This window comes from Bombina bombina, chromosome 6, assembly GCF_027579735.1.
Source record: "Bombina bombina isolate aBomBom1 chromosome 6, aBomBom1.pri, whole genome shotgun sequence".
In the NCBI taxonomy this organism is placed as follows: Eukaryota; Metazoa; Chordata; class Amphibia; order Anura; family Bombinatoridae; genus Bombina; species Bombina bombina.
Genome location: NC_069504.1, coordinates 640,296,719 through 640,309,187, shown reverse-complemented (window position 1 = coordinate 640,309,187; position 12,469 = coordinate 640,296,719). Strand labels below are relative to the sequence as shown.

General features: G+C 41.9%; 1 protein-coding gene across 1 annotated transcript in view; it reads left to right on the top strand.

Annotated features, from left to right (window-relative positions):
* The window catches only part of TICRR (TOPBP1 interacting checkpoint and replication regulator), a 132,068-nt gene extending 122,818 nt beyond the window's left edge, over positions 1-9,250 (top strand). Inside the window, 1 exon segment of the mRNA XM_053717667.1 lies at positions 8,321-9,250. Coding sequence (XP_053573642.1) covers positions 8,321-8,460 — 140 coding nt within the window. The 3' untranslated portion in view covers positions 8,461-9,250.
* Positions 9,251-12,469: the final 3,219 nt, after the last annotated feature.

Genomic DNA, 12,469 nt, shown 5'->3' with positions numbered 1-12,469 from the left:
GAGTTGATATCAGGTTTATGTCTCTAGCTATTTTAGCTAGAAGAGCTTTATGGCTTAAGACTTGGAATGCTGATATGGCTTCTAAATCAACTCTACTTTCCATTTCTTTCCAGGGTAACAAATTATTTGGTTCTCAGTTGGATTCTATTATCTCAACTGTTACTGGTGGGAAAGGAACTTTTTTACCACAGGATAAAAAATCTAAAGGTAAAAACAGGGCTAATAATCGTTTTCGTTCCTTTCGTTTCAACAAAGAACAAAAGCCTGATCCTTCGTCCTCAGGAGCAGTTTCAGTTTGGAAACCATCTCCAGTCTGGAATAAATCCAAGCCTGCTAGAAAGGCAAAGCCTGCTTCTAAGTCCACATGAAGGTGCGGCCCTCATTCCGGCTCAGCTGGTAGGGGGCAGGTTACGTTTTTTCAAAGAAATTTGGATCAATTCTGTTCACAATCTTTGGATTCAGAACATTGTTTCAGAAGGGTACAGAATTGGTTTCAAGATGAGACCTCCTGCAAAGAGATTTTTTCTTTCCCGTGTCCCAGTAAATCCAGTGAAAGCTCAAGCATTTCTGAATTGTGTTTCAGATCTAGAGTTGGCTGGAGTAATTATGCCAGTTCCAGTTCCGGAACAGGGGATGGGGTTTTATTCAAATCTCTTCATTGTACCAAAGAAGGAGAATTCCTTCAGACCAGTTCTGGATCTAAAAATATTGAATCGTTATGTAAGGATACCAACGTTCAAGATGGTAACTGTAAGGACTATCTTGCCTTTTGTTCAGCAAGGGAATTATATGTCCACAATAGATTTACAGGATGCATATCTGCATATTCCGATTCATCCAGATCATTATCAGTTCCTGAGATTCTCTTTTCTGGACAAGCATTACCAGTTTGTGGCTCTACCGTTTGGCCTAGCTACAGCTCCAAGAATTTTTACAAAGGTTCTCGGTGCCCTTCTGTCTGTAATCAGAGAACAGGGTATTGTGGTATTTCCTTATTTGGACGATATCTTGGTACTTGCTCAGTCTTTACATTTAGCAGAATCTCATACGAATCGACTTGTGTTGTTTGTTCGAGTTCATGGTTGGAGGATCAATTTACCAAAAAGTTCTTTGATTCCTCAGACAAGGGTAACCTTTCTGGGTTTCCAGATAGATTGTGTCCATGACTCTGTCTTTAACAGACAAGAGACGTCTAAAATTGATTGCAGCTTGTCGAAACCTTCAGTCACCATCGTTTAATTCAGGGGGCTTCTTTTGTGCTTCCGACCTGGACTGTAATTTCAACAGATGCAAGTCTCACAGGTTGGGGAGCTGTGTGGGGATCTCTGACTGCACAAGGAGTTTGGGAATCTCAGGAGGTGAGATTACCGATCAATATTTTGGAACTCCGTGCAATTTTCAGAGCTCTTCAGTTTTGGCCTCTTCTGAAGTGAGAATCGTTCATTTGTTTTCAGACAGACAATGTCACAACTGTGGCATACATCAATCATCAAGGAGGGACTCACAGTCCTCTGGCTATGAAAGAAGTATCTCGAATTTTGGTTTGGGCGGAATCCAGCTCCTGTCTAATCTCTGCGGTTCATATCCCAGGTATAGACAATTGGGAAGCGGATTATCTCAGTCGCCAAACGTTGCATCCGGGCGAATGGTCTCTTCACCCAGAGGTATTTCTTCAGATTGTTCAAATGTGGGAACTTCCAGAAATAGATCTGATGGCGTCTCATCTAAACAAGAAACTTCCCAGGTATCTGTCCAGATCCCGGGATCCTCAGGCGGAGGCAGTGGATGCATTATCACTTCCTTGGAAGTATCATCCTGCCTATATCTTTCCGCCTCTAGTTCTTCTTCCAAGAGTATTCTCCAAGATTCTGAAGGAATGCTCGTTTGTTCTGCTGGTAGCTCCGGCATGGCCTCACAGGTTTTGGTATGCGGATCTTCTCCGGATGGCTTCTCGCCAACCGTGGACTCTTCCGTTAAGACCAGACCTTCTGTCTCAAGGTCCTTTTTTCCATCAGGATCTGAAATCCTTAAATTTAAAGGTATGGAGATTGAACGCTTGATTCTTGGTCAAAGAGGTTTCTCTGACTCTGTGATTAATACTATGTTACAGGCTCGTAAATCTGTATCTAGAGAGATATATTATAGAGTCTGGAAGACTTATATTTCTTGGTGTCTTTCTCATCATTTTTCTTGGCATCCTTTTAGAATACCGAGAATATTACAGTTTCTTCAGGATGGTTTAGATAAGGGTTTGTCCGCAAGTTCCTTGAAAGGACAAATCTCCGCTCTTTCTGTTCTTTTTCACAGAAAGATTGCTATTCTTCCTGATATTCATTGTTTTGTACAAGCTTTGGTTCGTATAAAACCTGTCATTAAGTCAATTTCTCCTCCTTGGAGTTTGAATTTGGTTCTGGGGGCTCTTCAAGCTCCTCCATTTGAACCTATGCATTCATTGGACATTAAATTACTTTCTTGGAAAGTTTTGTTCCTTTTGGCCATCTCTTCTGGCAGAAGAGTTTCTGAATTATCTGCTCTTTCTTGTGAGTCTCCTTTTCTGATTTTTCATCAGGATAAGGCGGTGTTGCGAACTTCTTTTGAATTTTTACCTAAAGTTGTGAATTCCAACAACATTAGTAGAGAAATTGTGGTTCCTTCATTATGTCCTAATCCTAAGAATTCTAAGGAGAAATTGTTGCATTCTTTGGATGTTGTTAGAGCTTTGAAATATTATGTTGAAGCTACTAAATCTTTCCGAAAGACTTCTAGTCTATTTGTCATCTTTTCCGGTTCTACAAAAGGCCAGAAAGCTTCTGCTATTTCTTTGGCATCTTGGTTGAAATCTTTAATTCATCTTGCCTATGTTGAGTCGGGTAAAACTCCGCCTCAGAGGATTACAGCTCATTCTACTAGGTCAGTTTCTACTTCCTGGGCGTTTAGGAATGAAGCTTCGGTTGATCAGATTTGCAAAGCAGCAACTTGGTCTTCTTTGCATACTTTTACTAAATTCTACCATTTTGATGTATTTTCTTCTTCTGAAGCAGTTTTTGGTAGAAAAGTACTTCAGGCAGCGGTTTCAGTTTGAATCTTCTGCTTATGTTTTTCTTTAAACTTTATTTTGGGTGTGGATTATTTTCAGCAGGAATTGGCTGTCTTTATTTTATCCCTCCCTCTCTAGTGACTCTTGTGTGGAAAGATCCACATCTTGGGTAATCATTATCCCATACGTCACTAGCTCATGGACTCTTGCTAATTACATGAAAGAAAACATAATTTATGTAAGAACTTACCTGATAAATTCATTTCTTTCATATTAGCAAGAGTCCATGAGGCCCGCCCTTTTTTTTTTTTTTTGTGGTGGTTATGATTTTTTTGTATAAAGCACAATTATTCCAATTCCTTATTTTATATGCTTTCGCACTTTTTTCTTATCACCCCACTTCTTGGCTATTCGTTAAACTGAATTGTGGGTGTGGTGAGGGGTGTATTTATAGGCATTTTGAGGTTTGGGAAACTTTGCCCCTCCTGGTAGGAATGTATATCCCATACGTCACTAGCTCATGGACTCTTGCTAATATGAAAGAAATGAATTTATCAGGTAAGTTCTTACATAAATTATGGTTTTTTTGTGTCCTTTATCCAGTTATGGAGGATACTGATGCTGAGATTGTTCAACTTTCTGATTCAGATTCTTCGTCCTGTGACGAATGCGAATTGGCCCCATTGACTCAGGTCTGTTAGTTATGTTCTTTGGGCTGTTCTAGAGTGCTTTGTTCCTCTGGGATTCAAGGGACTGCTGAGCCATCTGCCTCAGGGGGTCCTGTCCTCCTGGAGGCGAGTTCCCTACCGCTGCCACTACTACACATGCGGGTAACCAAAGTTATGTTTTTTTCTCCTTAGAGGAAGGATTGTTCCCTGTGGAGGTTGTGGCACATTTTTCGCTTTTACATGCTTTTGGCACTTGCGCATTTACAAAGTCCAGATGTTTATTTGCGATTGTGTTTGTACCCTATTGCCCCTGGTCTCTCGACCACAAGAGGGTATGAGTTGTTCACTGCGGGTGTAACTGTTCCTGAGTGTTGTGCCTTTCGCTACAGGCTGGCTCGCCTTAATTTTCTACTCAGACACGTTTTTGAGCTGTTTGGGGACCCTATCCTTCTCGGTTTTGGGACTCATCAGTCTCCTCCTTCGAATGGCTCACCTCGTTAGACATGGGGGTGAAGTAATCTCATTTAAAGGGGCACTAAAGCCACATTTTTTCTTTCATGATTCAGATAGAGAATACAATTTTAAACAACTTTCCAATTAACTTCTATTATCTAATTTGCTTCATTTTTTAGATATCCTTTGTTGAAGAAAGAACAATGCACATGGGAGAGCCAATGACATGAGGCATCTGTGCAGCAACCAATCAGCAGCTACTGAGCCTATCTAGATATGCTTTTCAGCAAAGAATATCAAGAGAATGAAGCAAAATAGCTAATAGAAGTAATTTAGAAAGTTGTTTAAAACTGCATGTTCTTTCTAAATCATGAAATAAAAATTTTGGGTTTAATGTCCCTTGTTATCGAGATCCTTCCCAGTTATGTTGGAAGAGCAGGGTTTCTGTTAGGCTGCTCCTGCGGATCTTTCTGTTCTTCTTGGGCATAACCCTCGGGTTGCCGGTTATTTTATCCGGTTTGAATTAATTTTATTTTTATTTTTCATACTATGTTCCTGCGGGAACTTTCTCTGGGATCAATACTCGCTGTTTGCTTCTACGGAAGTTGTTCGGGACACGTTAGTCCCATGTTTTTTTTTCTTCCTCCCTCTCTGAGGGTGGATTTACCTAGCTTGGCAGTTATGACCCTGGTTGCAGGCTGCTCCTGCTTGGGTTCAGATCTTCTGTATTGCGGCTTATTCAGACACGTGGCGTCTATTATACCTTGCTGGTCAGGTTGGGGTGCCGAGTGCTATTAACATTATTTATGTTCTTGTTATTTGTTTTACAAGTTTCAGCTAAGTATTCTCAAGTGGACTTGCAGGTCTGTGCGGCTCTCGGGATGGTTTCAGTCCTAAATAGCCGTCTCTCTGGTGACTGGGTCAGTGAATTTTGCTGCGTCACTCTTTTGCTTCCGATACCCTTGGAACCTAGAGTATTCCTTCCCACGCGGTTGGAAAATTAGAGGATTTTAGCGACTCTTTTCCGCCGGTCGGGGCTTTGTTGCTTTAGGAAATTGTCCTTTTTGGACTTGTTCCTTTAGTGGTTCTCTTCTTCATTGAGACCTCTTGGATTGTCTTTCTCCTTGTGGATGGGTCGCCTTCGGGGGACCTGGATTCTCTTCGGGAGTTGGTTGTTCCTTTTTCGGGACATTAGACAGTGAGGTGAGGGCTCCGGTGAGGGGTCCTTCCCCGGTGTTGGGAATGCTCTGCATCTTTTCTTGGGATAGAGGAGGTCCTAGTGGTTTTCCTCTCATTTGGTTCAGGTATTGCCATCCGAGTGGCATCCAAACCCATGGTTTACTGTCCTCTGACTTCAATTCTGAGGTGATGTGGAGGCTTGATGTTGCTCTGTTCTGGTGACTTATCCTCACTATTGCCCTTGTGTCTGCAGCTCGTGGCTAGCTGGACAGCTAGCTTAGCTTACTAATGCTCTGTGTCTACTCTGTACTGTAGCAAACCGAGGGTTGCTAGTTCAGTCCCCGGTGAGGTATACTTAGCCTTTCCTCCTTTTGAGGTTGATAAATTGAGTAGCACCTTCTGTCCCTTAGGGGGATTAGCCACACTTGGCTAATCCCCCTAAGGGACAGAAGGTGCTACTCAATTTGATGCTTGGACTCCTGTTAGCTCTAGTGTCCTTTTATGGCCCTGGCTCTTTGGAGTGTTGGGCTCCTGCAAGCGGTGGTCTCTTCCCTTTGGGTCGGGACTTGCAAGGGCTTCTTGCTCTTGTTATCCAGGTTATTCTGGATTTTTCCCTGGGAGGTCTTTTTTTTTATATCAGACAAGGGATTTACGTGCCTGGAAGATTGTTTAATCATTTGTGGGGCCTGGGTTTCTTGTCCTGATCTTCTGGTTGTCCAGGGTTTTACTCAGCGTTTTCTCTTTACATCCCGTCGTGGGATGTTACCGGACCTTTATGATCCTAGGACTGGCCTGGGGGTTCCAGTTTCTGGGGTACTTGGGCTTTGCCCTTGTTCTGGCTGTTCTGTTTTACAACTTGGCCAGATTTATTGAGAGCTGGAGCTCCTGGGGCCTTGTCTTGTGCCGGGCGATACGGTTCCCTTGGGACAGCCAACTAACGTAACCTGATGGTGGGCTTTCTTGCCTAACAAATGGAAGGTTTGCGGATGCTCAGCTGTCACTTTTGTGCCTGTTATGTGTGCTAGCACGATGGTGTTTCAAGGGGTTCTTCCTTGTTAGTCAGTGACGTGGCCTTGTGTCTCGGTTCTTCCTACGTCTTCCTGTCTTATGGGCAGGTGTATATCGACGCTCTCCTCTTTAGGGGGCTCGTTGTCTTCCTTACAGAGGTGTGGTTCCCTTTTAGGGGCCTCTCCTGTGTTCGGGAGGTTGGAACAGATGTTTATCTGGTTCAAGGATTGGTCTGCTCTTTGAGTTGTTCCTTTCCATCTTGGGAGCTGCTTTCTCCGCATTGAGACTTAGTTGGGTGGCCTTGCTAGATCTCCTTGGGTCTAACGCCTGCTCGCTTGTCTTTAGGTTGAAAGTGGCTGTGTCCATTCTTCCGCCCTTTTGGGGGCCGGTCTTGGGGTTCGTTTTGGTTCCCTTTTCGAAATGCCATTTCTTGGGCTGGTCCGGCTAGGTTTAGGATCTGAGATCTGTTGTTCATCCTCAGGTCTTGGGGTTGACAGTGGACTTTCTTTTTTAGAGGTTCTGTGCCTCTCCCCCTTTGAGATCTGTGAGTAGGTTTGGCGGCCTGGATTGCCTGGAGAGTGTCCTCTATCTTGGAGGATGGGCAATTTCTGTCTTGGGCTGCTTTTTCCTTAAGGATAGTGTTTTCTCCCGGTCTTCCTACAAATGGCAGCGTGTTACTGGACTCAGATGTTTATTTCTGAGTTTGCTGCTTGTAATTTTCTGTTTGCTCAGTCTCTGAGTTCTGATGTTTTGAGGACTTTGTCTTCAGCTGTCCTTTTCGGTGCTGTTGCACGATGTTTGGGAAATGTTACTTCTCCTTGATGACGCCCGGTTGCTCCTTGTGGGTTGGGTGTCGTCTCCCCTTGTTCTTGGGATCCATTCGGGTCTCTGTGGACTTGTCCGTCCTTTGAAGGTTTTTTTTTCCGTTATGGATTTTGTTGTACCTTTTGGATATTCCTTGGCTTACCCTTGTCCTCTCCCTTTTGGGGATTTAGGTACTGTACTAGTAATGGGACCGACTGCTGGACGACAGTTCTCCTGGTGGAGTGTTGGCTCAGTGAGTCTGCTTGCGGTCTCTAGTTAGGCTTTCGGACTATCTGCGGGTCAGTGTCCTTGGGGCCTTTTCCTTCTAGTTATTATGCCCGGCTCTGACGAAGCAGGGTTTGGTTGGGTTGTGTTTTTTTCAGGCCTGGTGCCTTCAGAATGGGCCTCATATTGTACCCTCCCGATTTTGCATTCAGTGTCCTTTATAGCTTGGGTATTGTTTTCCCAAAAGTAATGAATGCAGTTGTGGACTCTTTCCATTTATGAAGAAAAACTTAAATTATGCTTACCTGATAATTACTTTTTTTTTTTCTTCAGATGAAGAGTCCACAGCTCCCCACCCATATTTTTTCTGTGGGGCGTCTTATTTTTTATGCTTCTGGCACCTTTTCACCCTGGTATTTCTTCTACTGTTCCTTGTTCCTCGGCAGAATGACTGGCAGTTGAGGGAAGTAGGAGGAGTATTTAAGCCTTTGGCTGGGGTCGTCTTTGCCTTATTTCCCAAAAGTAATGAATGCAGCTGTGGACTCTTTCCATCTGAAGAAAAGAAAATTATCAGGTAAGCATAATTTAAGGTTTTAAATTTTAAAATCTGAAGATATTTACTTAAGTAAAATGTAAATAATATTTCAAATTTAAGTGACAAGCTTATGCAAAAATATATATTGCTCTCTCCCTTGAAAAGACTGTTTGATCCCCACAAAGATGTTAACACACAGCTAAAGTCCAGCTAATGAGCAGGACACAGCCTGATTGGCCTGCTCAGGAGCAGCAATGTGCTGCAGTTTCTGAATGGGACGTAAGCTGTGCTTCCCTATTAGAGCATTTTATTTTTGCTTTATCTTCTCCTTAGTATACTTGAGATACATATCGCAGAAGCAATGTAATGAAACAGCATTGTTTGCTAAATGCATCCGTTATTTTTTTACAGATGGTGATCCTACTCATACTACACCCAAGGGGAAGAGACAAGAGCTTCACACTGCAGATTCTGAGGAATCTCCCTTTAGCAGAACAGTGTCTGGACATACTTTCAGCAGAACATATTCACGTAAAAAGCTCATCACCTGATATGAAATTCTACCTTCTTCCATCAGACATTGGAAGCTGCTTTCTCCACATGATTCCAAAGATGTTGGCTAAATGGGATTTGTTACTTAAAATAGCAAATCCTGTTAAATCTGTAGTGTCTCTTGCATTTAGTGAAAATTAACAGCTCAGACGCAGGGTAGTCTGTAGAATTGCCTTGCTGACACTAGAATGTGCTGCTGGTACCAGAAAGCACTTCATTACCATCTTAAAGGCTGCTGATTTCTGAGTGGTGCTGTTTTTACCATAGGCCATAACATTTATGCCACAGCTCTGTATTGCTAAAATTCAAAGAACAGTCCTGCTCCACAGCATATTTTTAATAGATGTAGACTGGAAATACTTTTTGTTACTTTGGGATTCTTTTTTTCCATTAGGCAAAAAATATTTCTTCAACTATTGAATTACCTATTTTTTATGTGTGTGTGTGTATATACATTTTTTTTTTTTTAATCAACAGCGCCTTTTGGTAATATGAGTAGTAACGACAAAACTATTTTTTTGTATTTTTACTACTTATACTCAAAAGGATGTTTTGTGAATACATGTAAATATTATAAATGTATGTAATTATGACATGTAAAATTCTATTTAATAATTTGTCTTTTTTATAAATGGATATTTAAGATTGCACATTTCTTTAACCACCAGATTTGTATTCAGTGTTTCAAATTTGGATGACTGTGAGGAGCAATGTTAAAATGTATATATACAGAAGAGAGAAAAGTATATTATGTTAATTTTGTATTACAATAAACTGCAATTTAAAGATTTTCATTTGTGTTTAATAAAATGTTGAACTTGAGTAAAGGGACATAATACCCAAATGTTGAAACATTTGAAAGAGATGCAGCATAGCTGTAAAAAGCTGACTAGAAAATATCACCTTAACATCTCTATGTAAAAAGGAAGATATTTCTTTCTACTGACACAATGAGTCCACGGATCATCGAATTACTATTGGGAATATCACTCCTGCCCAGCAGGAGGCGGCAAAGAGCACCACTGCAAAGCTGTTAAATATCACCTCCCTTCCCTCCAACCCCAGTCATTCTCTTTGCCTACGTTAGAGCAAGGAAGTGGTTAAGTTTAGGTGTTGGAAAGAAGATTCTTCAAGCAAGATTTTATTTTTCAGCAGTGCATGATTGTTCTGCTTTGTCCTAGGGTGTAGTCGTAGTCCTTATCAGTCTCTTCAGTAGAGCAGTGGTGGCTTTCAAGCAATGGGAACTTGTGGGGTACAATCCTCACTGTGCCTCCCATGTAGTTATTACTGCCCTAATGCTGAAAGCCTGAGTAAGATTACTCAGGCTTTATCGCTTTTTCCACAGGTCCATGTGAGGGAGAAGACCTCTCATACCTAGTGAGCTGCCTGGCAGATCTATGAGGTAAGGGCTGACTTTATTTTGTCTAGGCTTAAAGGCTGGAAAAATTGGGCACTTTATTTCCTTTAATACTGGGACACAGGAATTTCCCCTATATGTTTGGGGGAACATATTCACATAAGGAAGTATTCTTCATTATAGCAGGCACTGGGACTAAGAAGTTTAATTGGCTCATGTTTGGTGTGGTGTTCACTTCTTCCGGCGGGTTTGACTGTAAGAGGCCATTTTTGCCGACCCGCAAGGTTAATTTTTTAAGACGCCCTCGATTGGGCGAGTCTAGATGCGGGCGGCAATTACTGTTGCGCGCCTTTTATCCTTCACTTCCGGACCGGAGATGTGACTTGACAGTTAGCTGAATTTTCAGATGCAGGGAAGCGCAAGAACTAAGACTAATCCGGAGAGCTTTTCTCCAACATTGGTGTGTCCGGTCCACGGCGTCATCCATTACTTGTGGAAATGTTCTCCCCCACAGGGAAAGGCAAGGAGAGCACACAGCAAGAGCGTGTCCTTATTAGCTCCCCCTCTGGCTCCGCCCCCCCAGGTCATTCTCCTTTGCCGCTCTGAACAAGTAGCATCTACCACGGGGATGGCGAGGAGGTTTGTGGTGTTGGTTGTAGTTTTTTTATTCTTCTATCAAGAGTTTGTTATTTTAAAATAGTGCTGGCTTGTACTATTAACTCTATAACAGAAAAGTGATGAAGATTTCTGTTTAAGAGGGCTATATGATTTTAGAGCACAAGTAACTAATAATCCATTACTGTTTACCACGCAGGACTGTTAAACAAGAGAACTTCAGTTGTTGGGGGGTAACAGTTTGCAGACTCATATGCTATCAGGTATGACTAGTCTCCTTCTAACAACACAGGCTAATGCTAGATGAGTCATTTTTCCCTCAGGGGAAACGGGTAAGCCATTTTTCTTTCACCTCAGCAAAAAAGATAACAGGCTTCCCCTTTTTGTTTTTTATGCTGGTAGACACTTGTTAGGGGCTAAATCGATTGGTTGTTATTACAATATTATACATTTGAAATATTTTATAAGCTCACATACACTTGGGAACGTTTTTTATTGATCTGGCTTGTTTTAGACGCCTAAATCTAGTCAGGAAGGCCCCTTCACTCTAGTGTGCTGAGGGATGAAGCCTCATTTTGGCACTTCAGGCTGTGCAGTTGAATTTCAAGGCAGTGCATGCAGATTGATGTGAGAGGGTCCTGTGGTTCAGAAAGTGACTCCAAAAGGCTTTTTTTCTGTGAATGGTGACCCCTAAGGAAGGTTAAAAAGCTGCAGCAAGGCGTGTAGCTGGGATGTGGGTGTGTAAAAAACGGTTAAAGCCTACAATTAGCTCCGGTTTGCTTGTTTTAAGAGCTAGAGTCTCCATATTTGCTGTGCAATACTTTCTAAGCATTAAGACACTGGGGTCCAAATTTCAGAAAAATTCTGATATTGCCTTCATAGTTTTTTGAACATTCAGAAATAAATGTGTCATTTTTATTATTTAAAGAGACAGGTAACGTTTTTGTTTAAAATCGATTTTTTATTGCATTGTTTGCCTGCTTAAATCTGTTTAACATGTCTGTTCCATCAGATAACCTATGTTCTGTGTGTATAGAGACAAATGTGGTTCCGCCCCTTCGAGTGTTTGTGATAATTGCGCCATAGCGTCCAAAACAAAATCAGGACAGCTCTGTTATTTTTCATAATGTTGCCCAAGATGATTTATCTAATGAAGGTAGTGGGGATAGCTCTACATCCTCTCCTTCTGTGTCTACACCAGCTTTGCCCGCGCAGGCGACACCTAGCGCGGCAGTGCTTATTTCTATGCAACAATTATCAGCAGTAGTGGATAAATTCTATAGCAAATCTTTTATCCAAACTGCCAGGTTTTTCAGAGAAAGCGTGATTGTTCAGTTTTAAATACAGATAAAAAGAGATGAACAATCAGACGCTGACGATGCCTTATCTATTTCTTTCATGTAATTAGCAAGAGTCCATGAGCTAGTGACGTATGGGGATATACATTCCTACCAGGAGGGGCAAAGTTTCCCAAACCCTCAAAATGCCTATAAATACACTCCCCTCACCACACCCCACAAATCAGTTTTACAAACTTTGCCTCCTATGGAGGTGGGTCCGGGTTCTAGAAAAGGTCAGAAAGCTTCTGCCATTTCTTTGGCATCTTGGTTGAAAATCCTTAATTCACCATGCTTATGTCGAATCGGGTAAAACTCAGCCTCAAAGGATTACAGCTCATTCTACTAGGTCCAGTTTCTACTTCCTGGGCGTTTAGGAATGAGGCTTCGGGTTGATCAGATTTGCAAAGCATCAACTTGGTCCTCTTTGCATACTTTTACTAAATTCTACCATTATGATGTGTTTTCTTCTTCTGAAGCAGTTTTGGTAGAAAAGTACTTCAGGGCAGGAGCTTTTCAGTTTGAATCTTCTGCTTATGTTTTCATTAAACTTTATTTTGGGTGGTGTGATTATTTTCAGCAGGAATTGGCTGTCTTTATTTTATCCCTCCCTCTCTAGTGACTCCTTGTGTGGAAAGATCCACATCTTGGGTAATCATTATCCCATACGTCACTAGCTCATGGACTCTTGCTAAATTA